General features: G+C 38.4%; 1 protein-coding gene and 1 long non-coding RNA gene across 2 annotated transcripts; both read right to left on the reverse strand.

Moving 5' to 3' along the window:
• Positions 1–11,128: 11,128 nt before the first annotated feature.
• LOC104116739 (uncharacterized) lies at positions 11,129–12,636 on the reverse strand. Its single transcript, XR_690913.4, has 2 exons — positions 11,648–12,636; positions 11,129–11,357 (listed from the first exon to the last, which is right to left on the reverse strand). It is a non-coding gene; the product is annotated as an uncharacterized lncRNA (long non-coding RNA).
• A 7,448-nt stretch (positions 12,637–20,084) lies between these two features.
• Positions 20,085–24,228, reverse strand: LOC104116740 (rhamnogalacturonan I rhamnosyltransferase 1-like). The gene is made up of 8 exons (XM_009627659.4): positions 23,265–24,228; positions 22,409–22,476; positions 22,223–22,311; positions 21,933–22,098; positions 21,555–21,844; positions 21,276–21,480; positions 21,025–21,182; positions 20,085–20,870 (listed from the first exon to the last, which is right to left on the reverse strand). Exons 1-8 carry the CDS (start codon positions 23,599–23,601, stop codon positions 20,618–20,620), a joined length of 1,566 nt encoding a protein of 521 aa, XP_009625954.1. The 5' UTR covers positions 23,602–24,228; the 3' UTR covers positions 20,085–20,617.
• Between the last annotated feature and the right edge of the window lie 1,740 nt (positions 24,229–25,968).

Consider the following 25,968-nt stretch of genomic DNA (forward strand, 5'->3'; position numbering starts at 1 on the left):
CAAAAAAAGTTACATTTTGCCTTTCGTTATACTTTCTTGACATATTTATCTTTACAATTATACTTTAGGATCATATTTGCCCCTCATATGTTAGATCGCCATGTCTCACCTTTGTTTTTCTACATGGCGCCTATGTGGATTTCTTTTTCTTCCAATTTAAATATGGTCACCTATTTAAGATAATTTAACCCGCCCACCTAATTTAAATAAGACACACTACCTAAAATAAATGGAAATCATAATTCTCAATCTCCCCCTCCCCCCCCCCCTTCGTCCATCTCTCTTCTCCGGGTCAGCTCCATATTTTTCGGAGAGCGAGAAAATTTGGACAATAAGTGAACGAAACTATAGTGTTATCTCTAATTGATTTATTTAATTATTTTACCTTTGTCTATGTTAATTTGTTTCCCTTTAATACTTAGGAGTTAGGAGACATAAATCATTGGTCAATTGACCATGATTGATCCACGAAATACAATTTCCCGATAGGACATTTATGAAGCTTGTGCGAAATACAATAGTTATAGCAACGATAACATATTGGAAAACAATAACTTTGAACTCAAAATCACTAATCTAATACAACTCACAATTATTGCAGTAACCAAAATAAATTACGAGAAGTTACACAACAATGCAGTTAATGAAGTCTTATTTAAATTAGGTGGGCGGGTTAAATTATTTTAAATAGGCGACCATATTTAAATTGGAAGAAAAATAAATCCACATAGGCGCCATTTGGAAAACAAAGGTGAGACATGGCGATCTAACGGATGAGGGAAAAATATGATCCTAAAGTATAATTGTAAAAATAAATATGTCAAAAAAGTATAATTGTAACGACCCTGCCGGTCGTTTCGGGAGTTATAGCCTCGTTTCCCCCATTTCTGTTTTCTTTATGCTCTTAAGCTATATTACGATATACCAGGTTAGTTGGTTCGGACCCGGAGTAGTTTCAGAGTGGAATGAGACACTTAGTCTCTTATTTAGAACCTTAAATTGGAAAAGTCAACCGGATATTGACCTATGTGTAAACGATCTCGGATTTAAATTCTGATGGCTCTATTAGCTCCGTTAGGTGATTTTGGACTTAGGAGTGCGTCCGGAATGTGATTTGAAGGTCTGTGGTAGAATTAGGCTTGAATTGGCGAAATTTGAAAATTTGACGATTTCGGTCGGCAGTGGAACATTTGATATCGGGGTCGGAATAGAATTTCGGAAAGTGGAGTAGGTTCGTAGTGTCATTTGTGATGTGTGTGCAAAATTTGAGGTCATTCGGACGTGGTTTGGTTGGTTTCGGCATCGGTTGCCGAATTTGGAAATTTAGAAGTTCTTAGGCTTGAATCCGAGGGTAATTTGATGATTTGATGTTGTTTTAAGTGATTCGAAGGGTCGATAAAGTTGGTATGTTGATATATGACTTGTTGATATTTTTGGTTGAGGTCCCGAGGGCCTCGGGGTGATTCCGGGTGGTTAACGGATTTGTCGGAGTTGAAAAATGCAGCTGAAGCTGCTGCTAATGCTATTTTCACACCTGCGGAAGAAAGAGTCGCGGGTGCGAGGCCGCTGGTACGCGTGGGGAGTTCGCAGGTGCGAGCAATACTGGGCTAGGCAGGTTGCGCAGGTGCGAGTTGGAGGTCGCATCTGCGAGCCCGCATGTGCGAGGCCTGGAGCGCAGGCGCGGAAGCTGGAAAATTAAGTGGAGTTCGCGGATGCGGCGCCTTGACCGCAGGTGCGGTCCCGCAGGCGCAGAAAAAGAGTCTGCACGTGCGAAAACCTGGGCAGAAATCATAAATAGAACACTTCGCGAATTTGGTTCATTTTCACCATTTTCAAGTCGGTTTGTGGAGCTTTTGGAGTGATTTTTGAAGGGTGATTCAAGGGCTATCACTGAGGTAAGTTGCTTGAGCCCTAATACTTGTATATATGGTGATATTCCGTCATTTAGTCATTGTAATTAGTGAAAATGAGGGGTTAGGGCTTGGGATGTTTGGAGAAGTAATTTAAGGATTTGAATGACCAAACGATGTCGGATTTTAATGAATTTGGTATGGTTAGACTCGTGAGTGAATGGGGTATCTAGTTTTATAAATTTTGTCGGATTTTGAGACATGGGCCCGGGGCCCGGGTTTGAGCCAATTTCGGGTTTTGGTCTAATTTTGTAGCTTTTCCAATGGAATTCATTCCATTAGCGCATATTGATAGTATTGTACTGATTGTGCATAGATTTGGAGCATTTGGAGGCCGAGTCCAGAGGCAAGAGCATTGTGGGGTAGAGATTTGACCGATTTGAGGTAAGTAACGATTGTAAATCTAGTCTTGAGGGTACGAAACCCCGGATTTTGTATCATTCTACTATTTTTAGTGACGCACATGCCAGGTGACGGGCGTGTGGGCGTGCACTGTTGGGGATTGTGACTTGGTCCGTCCCATAACAACTTTAAAGCTGTATACTTTGTTGAAACTATATGATACTTATATGTTTTAGAAAAAGTTTCTGTAAATTGGGTTGAATGCTATGTTTGGCCCTTGTGCCAGTGTTGTTTAGACCCTTAGGGGCCTTTTCTTACTATCCTCTTATTGTTTTCGATTGAAAATCTATACTCAGTCATGGTTACACTTGTTTACTGCATAACTCAGTTTTATGACTCTATTTTGATACATATAAATGTTGTTTTGGGTTTTACTGAAATGCCCGAGTGGCTTGAGAGGTTTATGACTGAGTGAGGCCGAGGGCCAGATTTGTGAGGATATTTATGGGATCGGGCTGCACGCTGCAGCATGTTTGATATCGGTCGAGGGCCTGATTGTGAGGATGAGTGTGGATCGGGGTTGCCCGCCTGCAACATACTTTATTATTATATCACGTGAGTTATCCGTGCATCACGTGAGTTGTCCGTGCAGATTATAGCGCTTGGGCTGAAGGAGCCCCTCCGGAGTCTATACATACCCCCAGTGAGCGCAGGTGCCTACTGAGTGCCGAGTGCCGAGTGCTGAGTGACTAGGAGGCATGAGTGATTGTGAGGTATGCCCGAGTGGAAAGAGTAATTGTGAGATATGCTCGAGTAGCACGAGTGACTGTGAGGTTTGCTCGAGGGGCTGTATATGAGTGATGTTTTACCCGAGAGGATGTTTATGATTTCATCATTTTTGCTCACCTTTGCATTTTTTCTCTGTTTGAAAACTGTTGAAAAATATCATTAAATGATTTTTTACTGGAACTGGGTTTAAATGAGATATTTTGATTCAAATCCTAATTTTAAAAGCATGTGATATTTTACTGAGATTTTCTGATATGAACGTTATATGCTTTATTGCTCGTCACTACTGCTCAATCTTTATTTATTGTTATTACTTACTGAGTTGGCGTACTCACGTTACTCCCTGTACCTTGTGTGCAGATCCAGGTGTAGCTGGACACGGTAGCGATTGTTGATTATTTTGGTTGCAGATGTTCTCGGGGATAGCAAGGTAGCTGCTTGGCGACCGCAGCCCCTGCTCTTCTCCCTCTTATCTTCCTCTAATTATATTTAGCTATTTTCTAGGCTGAGTTAGCCTTGATATTGTTAGACAGATTGTAGTAGATGCTCAAGACTAGTGACACCCCGATGTCGGGCTTTTCCTTCCGCACTTTTGTTTTGATTTGAACTCATGTGCAAAGGTTTTATGGTTAAATAGCACTGAAATTATCTTTAAAATAAAAATATCGATTTGTTTTGGAAATGAGTCGGCTTGCCTAGTTCCACGATAAGCGCCATCACGATAGGGGTTTGTTTGGGTCGTGCCAGATTGGTATTAGAGCCTAGGTTACATAGGTCTCACGAGTTATGAGCGGGTTTAGTAGAGTCTTACGGATCGGTACGGAGATGTCTGTACTTATCTTCGAGAGGCTGCAGAACCCTTAGGAAAATTTCACTTTCTTGTATTCTATCGTGCGAAATTGATTTAGCTTGAAACATAACTCTTTGAATTCCTTCCACGCATTCGTATGCGCACATGAGCGCTCGGTATCAGTTGTGCATCGCCGGCTTGTGATTCTATGAACGAGGTTCGAGATGTGTATTATGTGTTTTGGTGATGGGCTAGTCTGGAGGACTTGAGGCCAGGTTTAAACCGTAGCTTTGGCTCGATAGCTTCAGCTGTAACCTGTATATTTGGACTCAGATGTCCGGTAATGCCCCTACGAGTGGAATTCGTGGCTCGATGAGTGGTGTAATGGCTTTGTGATGAGTATGATGTAACTGCGGGATGTGTTAAGACGATTTGAATGTGACGAGAAGTGTTTCCTTAAAATGCAAAGGAAGGCCATTAGGCGCTTGATTTTTCGTTTTGATGTGACGTACGGTCTCGAGTGTGAATGTTTTGAAGGATCTTTCACGTTGTTAAATTTTAGGGCAAATTAAATTCTCATGTCTTGTCAATGAGTTTGGACTCAAGAAGAGTAAGTGATTGTGTAGTAATTGTGGTTGCGAATAGGTATTTTTGATATTGATGGCTCGAGAAAGATGATCTTTGAAGAGACTTAGAGTCAGTAAAATTTTATTGGTTCAGGTATGACAGAGATACATTTCGATTTGATGCAGCAGTTGGGTAGCAAAGTGTGAGGGAAGGCATGACGGGAAATATTTCGCGGTGGTTGAAGTACTAGCAGGTCAAGTAGGAGAAGTAGAGGTTGAGAAGTTTCTTAAAGTAGATTATTTAACCGAAGTAAGAGTGGCATATTAGCATATGAATTCACTAGTAGGGTAGTCGTGCGCCTTGAGAAAGTGTAGAATGGTTTGGAATCGTGTTAGTATGTGAATCGGCCTGCAGACTCTATTTGGAATAATGGTTAGTGTACAAAGGAAAAATTGAATATGGCAGAAAGGAGTGTGTTTGAAATGAATAGAGGCGTGAAGATCTGATTATCGTGTCAGGTGCAATATGACTTGAGTTCGGAAGGTATTGTTGACGTACAGTTGATGTCAATAGGGAAAGTGCAGACTTATACAAATGGTGGGCGAGCATGAACTCAGGAGAATTTACGGATTTAGTGGTCGTTGCACTCAGTGCAGTGTCATTGGAAGATGCCGGTAAGGAATTCCACATGTGGGTTATCTCCTGTGTGCAGCTAGCGGTGGTGTGATGTTGATGAAGCTTTTGCGAGGAATATTACTTGCTACCCGGTAGGAGGTCGCGTGTATGATTTTGGCTGGGATTCAGAATGTTCATGAAAGGCTTAATAAAAGACTTCGAGAAGTCTAACAGGTTAACTGTGCGAGACCTTGGTAATTGAGAAAGAGAAATCCTTACGGGTTCTAATTTTATATAATTCCAGCTTAAGGCTAAGTGGGGGAGTCTGCTATCGACGAGTTGATTGCACGGTTATGGGTCGTATTAGTTTCGGTTCGGGGTATACCGGTGAATCAGTTATGACTTGCAGAGGTCGAGATCGAGGATGACTCGGGTAAAGGAATTTTTGGACACAAGTTGTATTATAATCTATGGTTATAGGAGGACCATAAAATAATTGAGTGGTTATTCATAGAGAATGTAGTGTACATGGAGCGGGAATTTGCTCGGTTGCGTAGGAGTGTGGGTTACTCTTTATTCCCTTGGGTGTTGGTGTGCTAATGGGGCACAAGTCGTTTTGGTCCGTTTGGTCGGTTAATTCGAGATTTGAGTAGAGTGGATGACTCTCGAGAATGGTTCCAATGGATTCAAGATTTATAAATATGGCTAGAAAACTGGGAGTTGCATTGAACGGTGTTGAGACTCGTGGCATCTTATATCATTGTGAATTATGTATTTCAGTATCAAGAAGGTAAAGGAAACAGTTTTAGGTTCACATAAAGTCTCTTCGGAGTAAGAATTTTTGGTTGTGGAATCTTTAGGATACATAAAAAGGGAATTCGGCGGCTTATAAGCCTTAGGGCGGCGTGATTCTATGCTAGAGTTCGTAGGGTAAGTTTTAGTTAAGGATAGTAGTGTTCTAACAAGGAAAGAGTAGCAATTTGAAGGCAATTTAGAAAGAACTTAGAGAAATAGGACAACTTGGTAGTAGGCTGGGTTAGCACAGTAATGGGTATGATCGGTTCTTTGGGTACTTATGATGTGGCTAGTATCTACAGGTGTTTCGTGGCAATGCTCTCGCATTTTGGCAACCTGTATGGCTTGGTGGAGTTAGAGGAATTCAGTTCAAATAGCTTGGTTATGTGCAAATGGATTTCAAAGTGTTCATGATGGGTTCTACCATGGTTTGAACCGGATATTTTCTACCAATGTACAGAACGTGTTGTGTGTTATGATTTCCTCCTAGAAAGAAGCAAGAAAAAGGTTTCTGACTAATAAGGTATGTAATTTGCTAGTCACTCAGAGTTGATAATGGAATTCTTATGCTTGTCACATGATGGCATAATAGATGTGGTGTGTTGTGCGGGAATAGGATTTACCTGTACAAGGTCACAGTTTAGTTTTGAAGGGAAGGACATAAATTCTTAGGCAGCATGAACGGTTTCCGATGACTAGGTAAATGATATTACTATCTGGTATAGCTTGATGAGAGTGTACATTTCAGAAGGGGCAGTGTGTTTTGATTTGTGGGTACTTCGCTGGTATTGCGGCACTCTCCTGGTTGATCGACTGTTTATATTCAAATTTTTGCGAGGTGGCACTGAAGAATTTTTTTTAAGTATTTCTCGTGGGATGATTGTGTATGAGAGAGGTGTTAAGCATTCGGGCGGTGGATGTGGAATCAAATATGGTGATTCATGTGTTCTATAGAATTAGAGATTGGGAGTTCTCGGGAGCAGATTGTTTCATGGTTGTGGACTGTGAAGTTGTGGCCGAAGCTAGCCAGACGATAGAAGGTATTATGATTCCGTCATTGTAGACTTTCAGAGGTTGTTATCTATTGGTGGCTGACCATAATTGATTTTGGGCCCATTGGTAGGCCCAATTAGGATGTGTATTCTACACCGAGCCGGATTGATTGGCTCCATAATGCTATTGTTGAATGATGTGCCATTCGATTTATGTGAAGCTTATTCGTGTTCTGAAATGATCTGTGAGTTACTCTTCTATACTACGAGGAGTTGTGATTCGTTGGTTATATGCACATATGGTGCGGTTCTATTGTGGCCTTATAGCGGAATTTGAGCGAGAATAGTATTGGATATTGCTTGGTTGATGACGTATTGGTTATGTTCTTTCGGGTTTTATGTGGCATGGTGTCGTTTGCTTCTCCGTGGTTATGGTAATGCACTTTGGCTACTTGATGTCGAATTGCGCATAGTTATTGATTTTAGCAGGGTGGCTTGAGGTATTTCATATGGACCAGTATTTGGATAGGATCGCGTATTGCAGCTGAGTTATGTGGAAATATGATCCCTCGTGTAAGATTCGTGTGTTATGGTTCTGCGGTGTGTGACGGGTTTTTAGTATTGTGTCGGGGTGGTACTCGTCGAGCTTGCGGAATGGTTCTCCTGTTTGGGTCAATGTTACGGTTGGGTACATTTGGAATGTTTCTATCTGGTGCACAGATTGCACGGGTTGTGGCTTTAGATTGTATTGATGTATCATGTCACTAGAGTGGTCGTGTTGGATGAGACGAGGTCATTGGGCCTAGAATGGATGCTATCAGATTTAATTGTGGTATAATTGGGAGGATAATATCGGAAGTCGGCTTTGAGATTGGCTATAGTTCTTGTAGAAGGAACGAGAGCTCCATGACCTGTTGGTCTAATGAATGGTTATGAATTCGGTATGTTTCTTTCATCATCGGCAGTGTACGAAGGTTTTAGAACGAGGTTTTATCTAAAACGAGGTTTATTACCGGCACTGGGTTGATTTGAGCCGATACTGTGATAAAAAATTATTGCTTCGAGCATTCGAGCTATGCAGTATTTGAATTTGAGTATTGGAGTTATGGTTACGGCTTTTGGTACAGCTTGTTCAGACTTATACGGTATGTAGATGCGAACTTCTGATCTTATAGGAAATTTTGGATGTTGGAAATTTGATTCGAAGGTTTGTGGGCTAGGTTGAATTGAGAAATTTCAGTTATGCTGTGCTATCAAACCTGTATGGGATAGGGTGACATGGGATCACCCCCGGGTATGTGCATGGGAAGGTTACACATCCATTTCTTGGCTTTTGGAACAACTCCCGGCACGTTCGAGGACGAACGTATGTTTAAGTGGGGGAGGATGTAACGGCCCAGCCGGTCGTTTCGGGAGTTAAAGCCTCGTTTCCCCCATTTCTGTTTTCTTTATGCTCTTAAGCTATATTATGATATACCAGGTTAGTTGGTTCGGGCCCGGAGTGGTTTCGGAGTGGAATGAGACGCTTAGTCTCTTATTTAGAACCTTAAGTTGAAAAAGTCAACCGGATGTTGACCTATGTGTAAACGATCTCAGATTTGAATTCTGATGGCTCTGTTAGCTCCGTTAGGTGATTTTGGACTTAGTGCGTCCGTAATGTGATTTGGAGGTCCGTGGTAGAATTAGGCTAGAATTGGCGAAATTTGGAAATTTGGCGATATCGGTCGGCAGTGAAAAATTTGATATCGGGGTCGGAATGGAATTTCGAAAGTTGGAGTAGGTTCGTAGTGTCATTTGTGATGTGTGTGCAAACTTTGAGGTCATTCGGGCGTGGTTTGGTTGGTTTCAGTATCGGTTGCCGAATTTAGAAATTTAGAAGTTCTTAGGCTTGAATCCGAGGGTAATTTGATTATTTGATGTTGTTTTGAGTGATTCGAAGGTTCGACTAAGTTGGTATGTTGATATATGACTTGTTGGTATTTTTGGTTGAGGTCCCGAGGGCCCCGGGGTGATTCCGGGTGGTTAACAGATTTGTCGGAGTTGGAAAATGCAGCTGAAGCTGCTGCTACTGCTATTTTCGCACATGCGGAAGAAAGAGTCGCAGGTGCGTGGCCGCTGGTGCACGTGGGGAGTTCGCAGGTGTAGGCAATGCTGGGCTAGGCAGGTTGCGCAGGTGCGAGTTGGAGGTCACATCTGCGAGCCCGCATGTGCGAGGCCTGGAGCGCAGGTGCGGAAGCTGGGGAATTAAGTGGAGTTCGCAGATGCGGCGTCTTGACTGCAGGTGCGGTCCCGCAGGTGCGGAAAAAGTGCCTGCAGGTGCGAAAACCTGGGCAGAAACCATAAATAGAACACTTCGCGAATTTGGTTCATTTTCACCATTTTCAAGTCGGTTTGTGGAGCTTTTGGAGTGATATTTGAAGGGTGATGCAAGGGCTATCAGTGAGGTAAGTTGCTTGAGCCCTAATACTTGTATATATGGTAATATTCCGTTATTTAGTCATTGTAATTAGTGAAAATGAGGGGTTAGGGCTTGGGATTTTTGGAGAAGTAATTTAAGGATTTGAAGGACCAAACGATGTCGGATTTTGATGAATTTGGTATGGTTAGACTCGTGAGTGAATGGGCTATCAAGTTTTATAAATTTTGTCGGATTTTAAGACGTGGGCCCGGGGGCGGGTTTGAGCCAATTTCGGGTTTTGGTCTAATTTTGTAGCTTTTCCATTGGAATTCATTCCATTAGCGTATATTGATGGTATTGTACTAATTGTGAATAGATTTGGAGCATTTGGAGGCCGAGTCCAGAGGCAAGAGTATTGCGGGGTAGAAATTTGACCGGTTTGAGGTAAGTAACGATTGTAAATCTAGTTCTGAGGGTACGAAACCTCGGATTTTGTATCATTCTACTATTTTTAGTGACGCACATGCCAGGTGATGGGCGTGTGGGTGTGCACTGTTGGGGGTTGTGACTTGGTCACCCTTAGGGGCCTTTTCTTACTATCCTCTCATTGTTTTCGATTGAAAATCTATACTCAGTCATGGTTACACTTGTTTACTGCATAACTCAGTTTTATAACTCTATTTTGATGCATATAAATGTTGTTTTGGGCTGAGCACCCTGTTTTACTGAAATGCCCGAGTGGCTTGAGAGATTTATGACTGAGTGAGGCCGAGGGCCTGATTTGTGAGGATATTTATGGGATCGGGCTGCACGCCGCAGCATGTTTGATATCGGCCGAGGGCGTGATTGTGAGGATGAGTGTGGATCGGGGCTACCCGCCTGCAACATACTTTATTATTAAAGCACGTGAGTTGTCCGTGCATCACGTGAGTTGTCCGTGCAGATTATAGCGCTTGGGCTGAAGGAGCCCCTCCGGAGTCTGTACATATCCCCAGTGAGCGCAGGTGCCTACTGAGTGCCGAGTGCTGAGTGCTGAGTGTCGAGTGTTGAGTGACTGGGAGGCATGAGTGATTGTGAGGTATGCCCGAGTGGCAAGAGTTATTGTGAGGTATGCCCGAGTGGCACGAGTGACTGTGAGGTTTGCCCGAGGGGTTGTATATGAGTGATGTTTTGCCCGAGGGGCTGTTTATGATTTCATCATTTTTACTCACCTTTGCATATTTCCTCTGTTTGAAAACTGTTGAAAAATATCTTTAAATGATTTTTACTGGAACTGGGTTTAAACGAGATATTTTGATTCAAATTCTGATTTTAAAAGAATCTGGTATTTTACTGAGATTTCCTGATATGAACGTTATATGCTTTATTGCTCGTCACTACTGCTCAGTCTTTATTTATTGTTGTTACTTACTGAGTTGGCGTACTCACGTTACTCCCTGCACTTTGTGTGCAGATCCAGGTGTAGCTGGACACGGTAGTGATTGTTGATTATTTTGGTTGCAAATATTTTCGGGGATAACAAGGTTGCTTGGCGACCGTAGCCCCTCATCTTCTCCCTCTTATCTTCCTCTAGTTGTATTTAGCTATTTTCAAGGCTGAGTTAGCCTTGATATTATTAGACAGATTGTAGTAGATGCTCATGACTAGTGACACCCCGATGTCGGGCTTTTTCTTCCGCACTTTTGTTTTGATTTGAACTCCTTTGCGAAGGTTTTTATGTTAAATAACACTGAAATTATCTTTGAAATGAAAATATCGGTTTGTTTTGGAAATGAGTCGGCTTGCCTAGTTCCACGATAGGCGCCATCACGACAGGGGTTTGTTTGGGTCGTGACAATAACGAAGGGCAAATGTAACCCTTTGTGAAGAGTAGAGGGGTAAATATGATCCTAAAGTATAACGAAGGGCAAATATAGCTCATTTTAACGTGTAAGAGGTAAATATCAACTTAATGTATAACTGTATAGATATTTTTGATAAAAAATTTAAATGAAAGATAAATAAGACCTATTTATGATAGTAGATGGGCAAATCAGACCCTTATCCGTTCCAGGAAAGCAACAACTCAGGCTAGTGACCTTCATTCTTCTCGATGATTCTGATTTACAATGACATAGCCATCGGGCTACCCTCATAAATCAATCGGCTACAGGCAGTATCTAAACAATCAAACGCAAATTAGTTTAGTCTATCCTGTGGACATCACTGTGTATGAATCCTTACCCCTAGGAAATTAATTATCATTAATGATAGACATCACTTAGTTCATCAACATTTAACAACTCAGAAATCCATCTTTTACCGACAAAGAATTTCAGAAAATTAACAAGGGATGGGAATTCAAACAAATTCAGCCATTGAACATGCTGGATCTATGGAATTTAGGCAGAGAACAACTAGAATTTCATTCATGATTTCCATTCAAAACGACAAAAGTAACTGAACATACCTAAACAACAAGAGAAAGTGAGATAGACCAAATAAAGGTATGGAAATATAGAAAATAGAGCTCAGCAACTTGAAACACCCAAATTCAGCAATGAACAGCAAAACAACTTCAGTTTTCAGCTTGAAAAATCAGGAAAATAGGGTAGAAGATCTCCTTGAATCAAATACAGGAGCTGGTTGTTTTTAGTACCAAAATCAAACTAAACCATCTTTGCTTTTAATTTCTGAAACTGGAACTTTCAACCTTTAGCAAGGAATTTCTTTTTTTGAATTTTCAAATCTATTTTTCAGATGCCTTTAGGTGTGTAGACGAGTGTGAGTGAGAATAGATGAGTATGAATGAGAAGAGTGAGTGAATGTATGTGTAGCGTATGAGAAAAGAGTAGCGATGAGTGTGAGAGCCTGTGAATTGCGTGTGTGTGTAGAATGAATGAATGTGCTGCTTTATAGAATAGATTTAAACATCTTTCAGTTATTACTTTTCTTTTTAATCCTTTTTCTTTTTTTATTTTACTCCCTCATCCCCCAAATCCGACCTCCTTTTACTCTTATTTTGCAAAATAGTCCTTTCCTTATCTCCTCGAACCTTCCTAAACCAATAATAGAAAGATTCCCTCACAATTAATTTTCCAATTACCCTCTTCTTTCATTTACGCCCAATGTTACTATCAACAGATTTCACATACGTTGGGGCTTGAGTCAAAAGAGTCATATTGACTTGGACTCAAGTCCAACTGCCTTCTTCTCTTTGTCAAAATAACCAATACCCAGGCCCAAATAAACCAACAACTCAATCCTAGTTACAACGAGCAAATGCTAAACAAAAATAAATGAAACGTCACTATTGGTATTCAATTATCTTTTAACCAAACAGATGTAGTTTAATTACTAATTTTGCCTAAAGTAACACCTTACACGGCTAAACATGAAATTGAATCAAAGTAAGGAACTACAAGGCTAAGAACAGTAAAGACAGGGAAAAGGAATGGATTATACCTGCTCAAATTAAAACGAAAAGGCAATACGTATTTCGGCGAGCCAAACAAACTCCCGTGAGAGAGGATTATTATGATATGAGCACCGGCCGTAATAGCTCCAATCGTTCAGTGCTACATACAATAATAAGCTTGCAAGTCGAGCTCAAAAATGGGTGAAGGATTTGGGGAAGAAACGGTCGGTCAACGGAGGTTTGACCCTTTTCCGTAAACCATTGATCTACAAAATGACGAGTTTGGTGGATTTCTCGGAGAAGATAATGATGGATTGGATATGAGAAGAGGGCGAGGATTATGGCTTGAAGATTTGGCGTCGTTTGGGGACTGCCTCCGCCGTGGGACGATTTCCGACGGCGGTTGATAAGTGCGGATTTTGACAACTTATGTTATATCAAGGTGACGTAATGAATATGAGACTTGTTAATTATGATTTAAATGATTTTAAAGTCATAATATGACTATATATATATATATGATGTTTGGATAGAAAATATGAAGTTTGGGAAAAATCGGATTAAAGTTGCGGAAAAACCGACTAAGAATTTGCCTTGTAACAGAGCTTTTTGAGAAATAAATTTCGTGTATTATATGAGGTCTTTTTGGGACATATTATATACCTAATTGAAGTTCTTGGAATTTAGTTTCCAGCGCTCTTAACCGTTCGTTCATACGTCACCTTGATAAAAAGTTATAAGCGTTGGGAAGAAGGACCAATGCTAGGGTGCCAAGTAGCACCTTTTGACTTTTCAAACAAAATGGATATTTATATCCTTATCTCGTTTCTTTCTTCAATTTTTCAGAACGCACAACCAAATAAGACCCCTAACTTTACTCTTAAGCTCTCTGCAAGAGCTTCAAACAAGATTATCATCCCGGGCACGGAATCAAGGAGCGATAACATTAAAACGATCCCTATGACGTAAATATCGCTATATCGCCTCTCTTTTTCTTTGTAATTTGAGTTTTGAAAGATAATTCATAATTAAGAAAATGTGTACTTTCTGTATTTAAGTGCTTAAATATCAAGAAAGGTTGATAAATTCATTTTTTAATAGTTAGAACTCACGGAACGGTGATCGGAAGCCGTGAGTTCGAGTTATTTGACTTGTAGTGGACTGCTTTGTGGGTTGTTTCGTGTTGCCTTTGGGCTGTCTATTTTACTACTGTTTAATGGAGTTTTGGAGTACAAATGGTGTGGAGAAATACCACATAATGACGGAATGGTGGGCTGGTCGTTCGTCGTTATATTTTTTAGGTTGTTTGACACTACTTTGGTTGTCGTTTTATATATGAAGTGATTAGGGTGTGTGGGCTGTTTTGTGGTATATTGTGATGGAGACAAGGTGGAAAATGATGCTTACATGTTATTATTGTTGTGTTTTTGTTGTTGTTGGTATATGGTATTGGAGGAGGGCCTAGTTACAGGGGAGATGCTGCTTAAATTTACGTAAATGAGCTACTGGTTTAAGTTGCGGACTTAGCCTTTACTCAACACTGATTTTAAATCTCCTTATACTATGGTAGATTGAGTTGAGTTGTTTGAAGAATTGCTTGGAAGGTATTAAGGACTCAATGGAGTTAAGGTATGTTAAGGCTAAACCTTTCCTTCATTTTGGCATGATCTCGTAACTACATATGTTTGATAACGAGACATAAATAGAAGTTCGTATTCATGAATTTATTTACATTATCCTAGTCTCAGAAGTTACAGTATTCTCCTTTATCATGACTTTATATTCAGTTAAGTATTGGTTTCTTTTAGTCAAGAGAGCAGAGGGTCATATATATATATATATATATATATATATATATATATATAGTATTATAGTATTTTCACCACCATCGAGCTGTAATCGATGGGCAGTCCCCTATTAGGCAACTTCTGATCAGATGGTAAGTTATATACCGAGCCTACTGTGGCCGAGCGCCTATGAGCGAGCCTAGAATGGCTGAGATACAGAACCTAGTATGGCCGAGCGCCTATGAGCGAGCCTACTACGGCAGAGCAGTTACACATACCGAGCCTTATAGGACCGGACAACTATTTTACTTACTATATTGAGAGAGATGAGCCAGTATCATCAGGTAAGCATATCTTCAAATTATATTTGACTCTGAGGTACTTTCAGTTATTATATTATCAGTTCAATTTCAGATTTTAGTTATTTTGTTGCCTTACATACTCGCTATATTATTTCGTACTGACGTCCCTTTTGTTGGGGACACTGCATTTCATACCTGCAGGTACTAATAGACAACTGGATAGACCTTCCCAGTAGACAAAATCAAATATCAGCTTGGTTGGTAAGCTCTACTTCCTCGGAGTTACCAGGTCGATACCTTGGAGTCCATTTTATATATACATATTTGACGAGTAGGTCGAGGTCCTGTCCTTACCATGATACAATTCAGTTATTCCTAGAGGCTTGTAGACGAGTTTTGTATATTTTATTTATCAGTATTGTGGCTTTACCAGCCCTATGTAGATGTTTAGTTTGTTATTGCTGGTTGTAGACGTTATTTTCAGATGATTCAGAATATGGCTTCATTGGCCTAAGTAGAGGGTTACCCTCCAGAGTTCACAGTTATAGAGTGGTACGCTCGGGCCGAGTATGGAACCGGGTGCCGGCCACGCCTCTTTAGGTTTGGGGCATGACAACTTATTAGCGCCTTTTATCTTTTGTTTTAGTCCAAAAGCGTTTAATTGTCTTCCCGAAAACTGATTAAATATGCTTAATTGCAGGAATATTGAAAGATAAACTCCCAAGATGAAATCCAACTCAAGAAGGAGTAGTGTGAACTCAAGGACAAAAAAGACACAAAAGCTCAATTGTGCGGACCACAGAATATCATCTGCGGCCGCAGGTTATGAAGGAATTTCCATCAGAGGCTGGTCCAAAGTGCGGTCCACACATGAATTCCAAGTCTCCCAGAAGTGCGGACCGCACAACAATTGTGCGGCCGCAGATACAATTGTGCGGACCGCAGAAGAGCAAGGTGCGGCCGCAGTTACAATTCTGCCGACCGCAAAAAAAGTGCATTGCGGACGCGGTTCATAATTATGCGGCCGCGAATTTCCAATCCTGTCAAGCTGAAGAAAAGTGTGGATCGCACATGGAATTGTGCGGCCGCAGAACCTCCGAAAGGGCATTTTTGTCCGAAATTTTCAGCCCTGTATAAATAGACAAGTTTCACATTTTTAGGTCAACTTTTGACATCAGCTGCTACAGTAGCCGTTTCCTTTTAGTCTTTTTAGTAGTTTTTCATATTTTGAGCTATTTGAACATAGATTTTATCATTTTAATTAGCAATATGAGTTTAATTATCATTTCTTCTTCTTTTTCTTCCATTTCAAGCATGAGTAGCTATATTTTCACTAGGGTTGTGACCCAACCATAGTGTGTAAACTTAATGGGTATTTAATTTAATGCTTGTTTATGGTTGGGTATTTATTATTTAGTCTTGTTCTTGCTTTTATTTGTGAAATTAATGGCTGCAAACATTAGTTCATGTCTATTTAACTTTGTCTCTACTTGAGAAAGAGAGACTTAGTCTAGGAAAACTTGGCTAACAAGAAATTGGGTCAATCGAGAGATTGACAATCCCAATTAAAGGATTGAACCTAGAGATAGTAACAAACCGACTTGAGCTTTTTATCAACCGTTTTGTTCAATACCCATTTGGACTTGAGAAAGCCAAATGGGGCAAAATCACTCTCTAGCCGAGAGGTATTGAGTGTTGATAATTATAATACACTCCAACCAATAACAACAAGTTTTAAAGTTTATATTCCATTAGGCAAACATCTAGGTGAAGGTCATAGACCTAGGCTTTTTACAATATTTGAAAAACAACAAAAATAATTTTCTAGTTTTATTTCTTAAATTGCAATCGTAGTTTAATTTAGACTTTAAAACAACCCAATTTTATGGAAGTGCAAATTTAGATTAAAAAAATCACGCGCTACGATATATACTACTAACCCCATACATATAGCTCCCTGCGGAATTCGATCCCGACTCTTGTTGGGTATTGTTATTGCATCGACCGTTTTCATAACCTCGAATTGAGGTGTGAACTTGGACGAGATCAGCGGTTCAGGGCGGAGGATGAGGATGTATTTATGGGGCGGATTGGGCAAGGCTTTGGGCTAGTGATTTCATGGAAATTGAGCTCCAACAACTGGCCCAGTCGAATTTCAAGCTTAAAAGCCGCCTTTTTTCCTTCTTTATTAGACTTTGCAAACTTAGCCACTTTAGACTCAAAAATCTAATTAAATCTCACTTTTTGTATGGCTAACCTATTTATCTATTTTACCTAATTATGGACTAATGAACTAATTAACTAATTAACTAACCTAAGAATGTAATTTGTGATTTTTATGTATTTAACTAATGTATTTAACGATGTAATTAAATCCTAAAAATGCAACTAGTGTTGGAATGCAACAAAATAAAAGATGAAGTATTTTTGACATTTTGTGATTTAAGATATTCCTAATTAGGCTAAAAATGCAACTAAATGCAGACAACAAATAGAGAAAAATTCTTTAAAAATCCTACAAAAATCTAAACTAATTAGAAAACTATTTTTGGGACTTTTTAGGAGTAATTTTATATAAGACAAAAATTACGTGCTCACGATATGTCCTATTTAAATTTATTTGCAAGTTAATCTGATCTGTTTTCTCATCAAAAAATCACTATCACCATAATAAAATAGAAGTAGAATGTAGAGGTTAGAGAGCCGAATGAAATTTGTATATGAAAATTGCAGCCTCCTATATTCCTACCTCTCGATGTTTTCTTTCCTTAGATACCTATTATATTTTTAAAGTTATGAGTTTATAGTTATTATAAAAATAACAACAACAAAAAACTCATTGTATCCCATAAATAGGGGGTCTGGGTTTATAGTTACTACTATTTATTGAAATTTTATTGGATTATTATGCATAAATTTATGCTCCGTGTCAAAGGTCAAAGGTACTGGATTCTCATGAATTCTGTATTCCTATGTCGCGTCCGCCCCTGGATTCCTTATCTTGGATTCCTACAAAGTATACAAATTCCAAGAGATTTTGTCAAAATTCTAAAGAAAATGATCCCCAACCGGACTCCGATAGAATTGAGTTCGTTTTAGACCTTTTTCTCCCTTATTGGTGATTTTGAAACTTCACAATTTATGATTCTTCATTTTTTGTTTCTCAATTATAACTCGGTTGAATAAGGCGACCCAATGAATGGTCGAAAGGTGGAAAGAAATCTAAAAAGAAAAAAGAAACTGTCAACTACAAAGGATGCACTAACTAAAGAGTAGAGATTGGAGGTAAGAACACCAATTGAAGATTATTAGAGATCACTGAAAGTGGCTTAGCTTTAGCCTTTTTAGTCATCTCCACTTATTAAGATAAATCTAAAATAAAGAAAAATACAATCGTAACTCAACCTCAAAATTTACCTTATAAAATAATAATATTCCAAGAGAATATAAAAAGACAACTAACTTATTTACTCAATCAACATAGGATACTTACTAGTGGCTATTTTGCATACTTTCTCTTGTTCAATGTAATTGATTTTTTTTTTGCTTTATTTTGTGGTCCACAAATATTTAATTTTTCAGATACCAAGAAGGAATTAACTTTCTTTTTTCAAGGTTGACCTTGGAGTAAAGAGTAGAGTATTTGTTATATTTTCAAAGAATAAATTAAGATTAATATAATAATTTTTTATTTTTAATTAATATTAAAAGGTGAATTTCGTGTGCAAATAGCTTAAAAAATTAATTAAAGTGAACCGATGAAGCATGAATATAAAATAATTATTTTTGAATGTATCTTCAAAGAATGAACGAATGAAGGAAGAAGGGAATATTGTGACGAGGGGTTGCCCTAAAATGCCTTATATATGATAATCCCACCATTAACTACAATAATCCGCATTATAATCACATCTTACCAACCAATTATACAATTCTCAATAACATCTCCATTATCCCCTATGGAATATATCCAGATAATCCCCGACCGTGGCCATAATCATACACAAAACATGTCTTAACCACTCTTTCTTCTTTTGGATTTATATAAAACTAATGTAATTATTTATAATTTTTTAGAATATTGAATTCGTTGGAACATCCCACCTTTGAACTTGAATAATAGACATTGTGATTTCATATAACCAACCCCAACTAGTTTTAGGATTAACGTGTAGCCGCTATAGAATCTATAAGATTCAATCTCCATTGCAGCAGCCAGGGAACGATTTTCACGGTCTTCGGCATAGAAAACTAGAAAATGGGCGGCCCTTTGCACTAAGCTGCCGTAAGGCTGTTCAACGGGACGGGTTATCCCGTTCCGTCCCGGTCCCGATCCCGTCGTGTTTATCCCATATTAAACGGTACACGAGATGGGACAAGATGATCATTTCGTCCCGTTTATCCATCTCGCTTGTCCCGTCTGTCCCGCATGTTATTTAAATTTTATTTATTTTTTGAAATAGTGTCGTTGACCAACGGCTATTAGTGCTTAATTTTTGTGTTTACTTTACGTGTTCTTTTTTCGTATTTCATTTGTGTGTTTAATTTTTATATTAACTCTTTTAATTTAATTTTGTATTTAAATTATGGCTCCTGAAAATGTATTTGACATGTTTAAAAAAAGTAGTAAAAGTGATAGTAGTAGTAATTCTAATCCTAGTCCTAGTCCTAATCCTAATCTTTCTCCTTGAATTAGAAAACATATAGATGAAATAACTCATGTTGATGAAACTTCATTTCCCCAATCCCCGCAAGTTATAATATTAATTTCGGAGAACAACTAAATCATGAAACTTTACAAAGACAATTTGGCTTGAAATTATATTAAATAAACTACAACTCTATTATATTTCATTACAAGTCTTCTTTTTTTAATATTTTATAATTCTTTACTTAGTTTCTTTATAATTTATTAAGTTTTAAGTTTATTAAATAAGTCAAAAAACTAGCAATTACAAACTTTAAAAACTTAGTCATTGTCAAAAAACTAGCCGTTGCCAAATGCTTAAATAATTAATTTTTTTTTTAAAAGGCCCACTTAAGGCCCGCGAACCGTCCCGTCCCGTTGACGGATGGGATGGGCCTACCATTTCGTCCCGTTTAGGCTCGTCTCGCCACCGTTCCGGCTAGATATCGTCCCGTCCCGTTTATTTAGTCCCATCCCGTCTTGTCCCGTTGGACAGCATTAAGCTCCCGCTATGCTTGGGGGATCCGGGGAAGGGTCGAACAACAATGGTCTATTGTACGCGGCCTTAATTACTCTACATTTCTGCAAGAACCTGTTTCCACTGCTCGAACTCGTGACCTCATGGTCACATGGCAGCAACTTTACCAGTTACGCCAAGGCTCTCCTTTCAAACTAAACCTTTCAAATTATCAATTATCAACTCTATAAACATGTAGACTAACAAATTAAAAGGAGATAAACTCCTATTATATATAGCAAATAAATTTCCATGAACTGCCCAAGTTTCAGGAATGTCACAACATGAACAATGTAGAGCAACCAGCAGTGTGTACAAAGGGGGAAAAGAAATGAGGAAACTAAGCAATGTGTATAAAGGGGCCCCAACTAAGGTATGGGATGGAGCCTTAAATTTGTGAATCCAGAGTTTCCAGTTAAACAAATCTACATTTCACCCCTCTTGGTGTACACTGCAGGCTGCAGTGATGTAACTCGCAAACGGAGTGCAGCTCCTATATACATGAATTTGGTTGTTAATTTGCGTAGAACATTCTAATGTACCCGTCCCGAATGCTACCTACATCTTCTGGGGCATTAAAATGCGCCTTCCCCTGAACTTCAACAGCCGCCTCCATGAGATAAACCTGCTTTCTCAACGGTCATGCAGTGTTGAAGAGTATTCTCTAAGCATGTAACGGAACTGCATGGGGAGTCTTTTCTTCTAACCAAATGTAACCACCACCGTGTTTTAAATGCTACTTGATGTTTCATCCTCATTAGATGGTTCTAAGCATTCCCACGGGTTGGAGTAGAAATAATCCTCTTCTTTAGGCCGGTCTGGAATCACCAACCTCTTAGTAGGGTTTCCCATGCGTTCAGCGTGAGCTTCCTTAACAGCAGCAGAAAACTCATCCCACGTCAAGAATCCAGCATTATATTGGTCTATCAAATCGACTAGATGCTTTCTGTCCAGCAAGATCGTTTTCTTGAATCCAAGATATCTGCATAGAATGGGAAAACTTTAAGTCCTTAACGAAAAGCTACTTACAAAGTACATTCTCAACAACGGAAGCTAAAAATTTTATCGAGACCAGTAACTCCACGGATGCGTGCGCGCAAGCTAGCCCAGACACCATGGTTATTAAAAAAAAGTACCTGCGATGTCCTTCAACAACTTTAGCCATGTTTCCATCATATGTCGGGACAAAAATATCACTCTCCAGTGAAACAAGATAATCTAATGCTGCCATCTGTGAAGAGTGATTTTGAAAGAACCTAAGCTCAGAAGGCTCAAGTAGTGTTTCCTTCCTCACCTGCTCATAACAAGGACCCAGTACAAAAGGTGAGACGGCAAATTCAGGCAACAAATATGAAAGCTTTTAAGGAAACTTGCATTTTCTGACTACCAGATTTGGATAAGCTGCCGTAAGACTAGCCATTCTCCTTGTCCCACCATATATCTCCCCAGCAGCAATATAAACTTGGATGCTAGGATCAATGTCCAATGCCCTTAATGTGAAGGCAGTCTCCTCGGGTGTCAAGGGACAGAGACCATCTCTCCTTTTCAAATCAGAATTTATGATTTTTTCTTTCCACCATGGATAAGCGTATCTGTAAAAAGGATTGGATCAGCCTTAGAAAGAGGGAAACTTAAGGCCACCACTGAATACGAGATATTATTTTACCTCATTCTTGTCAACTCTTCAACCTCCTCCTTGTTGCAGCCCTGAGTACAGCCAGAGAAAGCTAACATATCCATTTCATATCTGAGGTGCAGCACCATAAAAGGACCTTTTTGCCTGAGAAGTCGAATAACCTTTTTACCCAACTCTTCTATCTGAGGGGTGAATTTTAAGGCACTAAAATTGACTCGGCACCGCAGCTTCTGAATTTCCAAAGGTTGGCCATTATTAGCAAGCCGAGCATCAGTTCTATTCAAGTGAACAACTTTGTATTTCCGAATTAATGGAAGGACCTGTATTCAGCAAATGTGACCTTCATCGGTACTAGGAAAGAGGATGCAAGTAACAAGTACAAAGGAATTGTGGCATGAAAGCACAAACCTGATTGTGGTAATAAGAAATATCAGACCAACTAATAGGAGGCATGGTATAAATCATTCCTAGTTGTACTCTCCTCTTCAGTCTTGGGGGTAGCTCTCTCAATATTCGAACTTCATCCCTCAAAGACATTATAAAATTATCAACATCAAATATGTCTTGAAACTCACTGCAAGTCACAAGGAAAAAAAAAGACATTTTAAATTGTACCACAGATCATCACATTCTTTCTAAAGAGCTGGTGATTCGAACGACCAAAAAAGAAAACGAACGAGATACTTAAGGAAACACACCTTGGATCAGCCCAAAAGGAGGTTTTATCCAGCTCAGGCACTATAAGAGTCACATTCAAATATCTTGCAATAGCAACCATATCACATATCTGAAATACAGGAGAAGATGTCAAAACTCAGGATGGTTTAGTTTTGTCTTATTACATCCTTATGTGCCATGAACTGATATAATCTAAAGTTACTCACTGCTGCTCGCATTTGATTAAGACCTCCATTACATGAAACCATGAGATAACCATTATTCTTGTAAACCCCTGGATTCAGAAACCATCAGAACTGTCAGTCTCACAAATTGTTCAAGGTTAGAAGCCATAACTGAAAATCAATGGGAAAAAGCTGTGAGAGAGCAAAAAGAAAACGGATCCATAGAAGGACATCGCCCAATTTTTTTTTCCTTTGAGACATAATAACTGCAGATCAAAAACTTTAGATAACTTGAATTGATGTCTTCTTTAGTTATTCAACTAAGATACACTAGCAATACTCTCAAACATTTCGACAACACACTTCACGATTCTCTCAATTAAAATTAGCATTATGCTACAAATACGTGGTGATTTGAGAAAGATCCCTTCTTTGATACTTCCTCCTTCAACAATATGCATACATGACATTAATTAAGCTATATGCATCAATATTTTCAAATTCTCTTTTCTATAACAAACACAATATGGAAGGTGATTTTCCTTTTATCCACCGCTCTCCAACATAATACTGACTATGTTGCTCGGACTCTACAAAAATATCGTTGGGTGTGTATCGGATCATCCAAAAAGTAGTGCATTTTTGGAAGATGTAACACGGGTGCAACAACATTTTTTTAGAGTCCACGCAACATAGACTACTGGTAAGATATTAGGAAAAACATCTAATCTATCCACAACATATGCCAAACTACTTTTAAGCTGATTTAACCTATTGCAACACTCCTCATTTATCGGGACTTGCGACGAGCTATTAGTAAAACAAATTAACAAGCCACATGGACACAAAAACATATACACACTAAAAATGAGAGTTGTAAGTTAAAAAGACTACTCACTCTTAGGGGGAAGAACTCTAGCAAGGACCTCGAGTGGCGATTTAACAACCAATGCTGCAGCAGACTCCTGAGAAAAGCAACAAGGCCAACCTTTCAAAACTCTAGGCCCCCAAAGTTCCCCCAATGTTGTCATTTGGACCAAACAAGTCCACAACAATACCATTGTTGTTGCCCTTATCATCCATAACTTCATTCTAGACCCCGAAAAAATTACAGAACTCTTCAGTTTCTCTACACGACTATCTCCTAAAGTTGTCCCTTTTAGCCCCATTACACCCAATCCCCACCTCCTTCTCCTCCTTTCTCTCTCTTCCATATCTCCCTCTATTCTGCACATATCCCTCCCATAAACTTCAAATTACACCAAAAAGCTCATTTCTTTCGGATAATGTAGGATCCGAAATCCCATCGACAGGTTTACCCGACACTTGTATTCATAAATTTTAGCAGATTTTCCAGTGGATCACTCAAACTGCACACAAACTGACTCGAACACTACCATTAAAAATAGGATCCAATACCAATCAGAAACTAAAAGAAAATTATTCCTAGTCCAGTTTCTTGATAAATTGAACAAATCTCGAACAACCCCACGTGTTACAAAGACAAATAATGTCTATCAAATCCGAGCACCAAATGTGAGAAAATTTTGTATTCTTTAACCTCTCTATAAGTTTCTGGTCAAATACAGAAGAAAAATCCGAAAATTTCAAGCACAATGTAAAAAAGCTTCAATCTTTAAATGATCAAAAGAAGAGAACCCCAACTGATTTTTTCAACATTTTCGAAGAGAAAAATCAATATTAAAACTAGATTAAGAATGAATGAGAATAAGCTCTGAAGGGTTTTTTCCGGCTAGGCGGCGGTGTAATCACCGGAATCTTGAAACGCCGGTGGGGGGAAAAGGTAGATGAGGATGAGAATAGGAGACAGAAAAGAGAATGATAAGCACGAAGCGTAGCGTAGGTTAAAGAATGGTGTGGTTGAATGTACTTGATTATTTCTTAAACGAGGTTTGGAGAGTGGTTATCTTATGTGGAGAAGTTCACATTTGTTTCGTGTTCTTGCTTTGCTTATTTTGTGCAGCAACTGCATGTGGATATGGTGAGCTAAGCTATGGGTATTTATAGTAAAAATAAGATAAAGAACTAAATTATCTTTGTTTGTTACGGCTTGTTTGGATGGTAGTTACATATTGTATTGTATCGTATTGTTACCTTAAATTCGATATTTGTTTTGGTTGTTACTTAAATTTTATTGTATCGTATCATTAAATTCGTTGTTACGTAACGACGAAATGTGCCACTTTATGTAACGAACGATTTTGTTTGGTTGCGTCGTTATCTTGTCTTTTTCTCTCATCTCACCCTTCACTATTATTAAATAATTTTATTTTATCATTTACTCTACCTTTTTTATATAATAAATTTACCCCGTATCATAATTTCTCTTTATAATATTGCAAATTTATTCTTCATATCGCTGGTGCATGATATCATGAAACAACGACAAACGATACAATCTATCCAAATATTGTAATCATCAAATAATACAGTACAAATACAATATAATACGATACATTATGAAACGATGTGTAAAAACCATCCAAACAAGCTGTTAGTAGACAATATTAACATTCAAACAACATTTGAACATTGATGAAGCAAATCAAATATAGCTTTGTTGTTGTCTCTTTTTTACGAATTCAACCAAGTGGACCATTTAACCAATCATCACTTTAGGGGAAGAACATGTTACTGAAAGGGACGCGAAATCTAACACTCTTAGGGATCTCAAGAGGGAATTCAACCAATTGCACTATTTGCAGGCAGATTATATTAAATTAATTTAAGAAAATATATACATAAAATGACTAGTTTAGCCATGGGTTCACGTGCCCCATATATTAGGCTATAAATTTGCCATGGTATAACCTCAACACTTAAACCAACTATATCATGGATATCCTACAAAATAATTAGGATAGAATTTTCATTTATATAAGTGATTCAAGTTTGTGATTTTAAAATATAAGAACCAGATCACAAGTAGCTTTATAATAATTGAAGTGAAACTATCAAAATGCAAATTACAAATACAAATGGAGAATAACCCCTATAAATTAAGTATTACAAAATAACAAATAAAATTAATTGCATGTACAAAAATATTTTACAAACAATTGATAGTATATACTATCAAATATTTATTTTTTATTTCATATTTAAGTGTTCTAAAAGATGCATATCTTAAAAAACATTATTATCTACTTAACAGAATAATATTAAAATGAGTTAGCAAAATACATCACTTCATTTAAAATTTCATAAAATCTCATATACAGGAATGCATTTTTAAGTTAGTTTATATTTTTCATTATATCATGTCAATTATATTAATTTACTTATTTTGTAGATATATCAAAACCAAACACTTTAATTTCTCATACAACGAAAATAATATGTAAATAAATATTTGTATAAGATTCTCTCTACTTTAGTGCAATTTAAAGTAGAATAAAACTTTTGGTCAATTTTCGATTAAAACTAGAAAACATAAATTAAGAAAAAATAAGTGGTAAATGGTTTCTCCTATGTAAGCCAAACTAATTTCTACCCTAATGGGTCCCATACTTTTAAGTCCAGCCTGACGTGTCAGAAAAACAAGCTGTCTCAGCCTTACACGTGGCGTACCGAGCTGACTG

Source organism: Nicotiana tomentosiformis, chromosome 12, assembly GCF_000390325.3.
Source record: "Nicotiana tomentosiformis chromosome 12, ASM39032v3, whole genome shotgun sequence".
Taxonomy (NCBI): Eukaryota; Viridiplantae; Streptophyta; class Magnoliopsida; order Solanales; family Solanaceae; genus Nicotiana; species Nicotiana tomentosiformis.

Bases quoted from the DNA above. Each gene is read 5' to 3' on its own strand.
- LOC104116740 (XM_009627659.4), bottom strand. From the start codon at position 23,601: ATGTGCAGAATAGAGGGAGATATGGAAGAGAGAGAAAGGAGGAGAAGG. The intron at 21,845-21,932 runs GTTTGTGCTTTC...TGCTGAATACAG, and splicing joins TTTCTTATTACCACAATCAG to GTCCTTCCATTAATTCGGAA. The intron at 20,871-21,024 runs GTACTTTTTTTT...CATTCTATGCAG, and splicing joins GTTGTTGAAGGACATCGCAG to ATATCTTGGATTCAAGAAAA.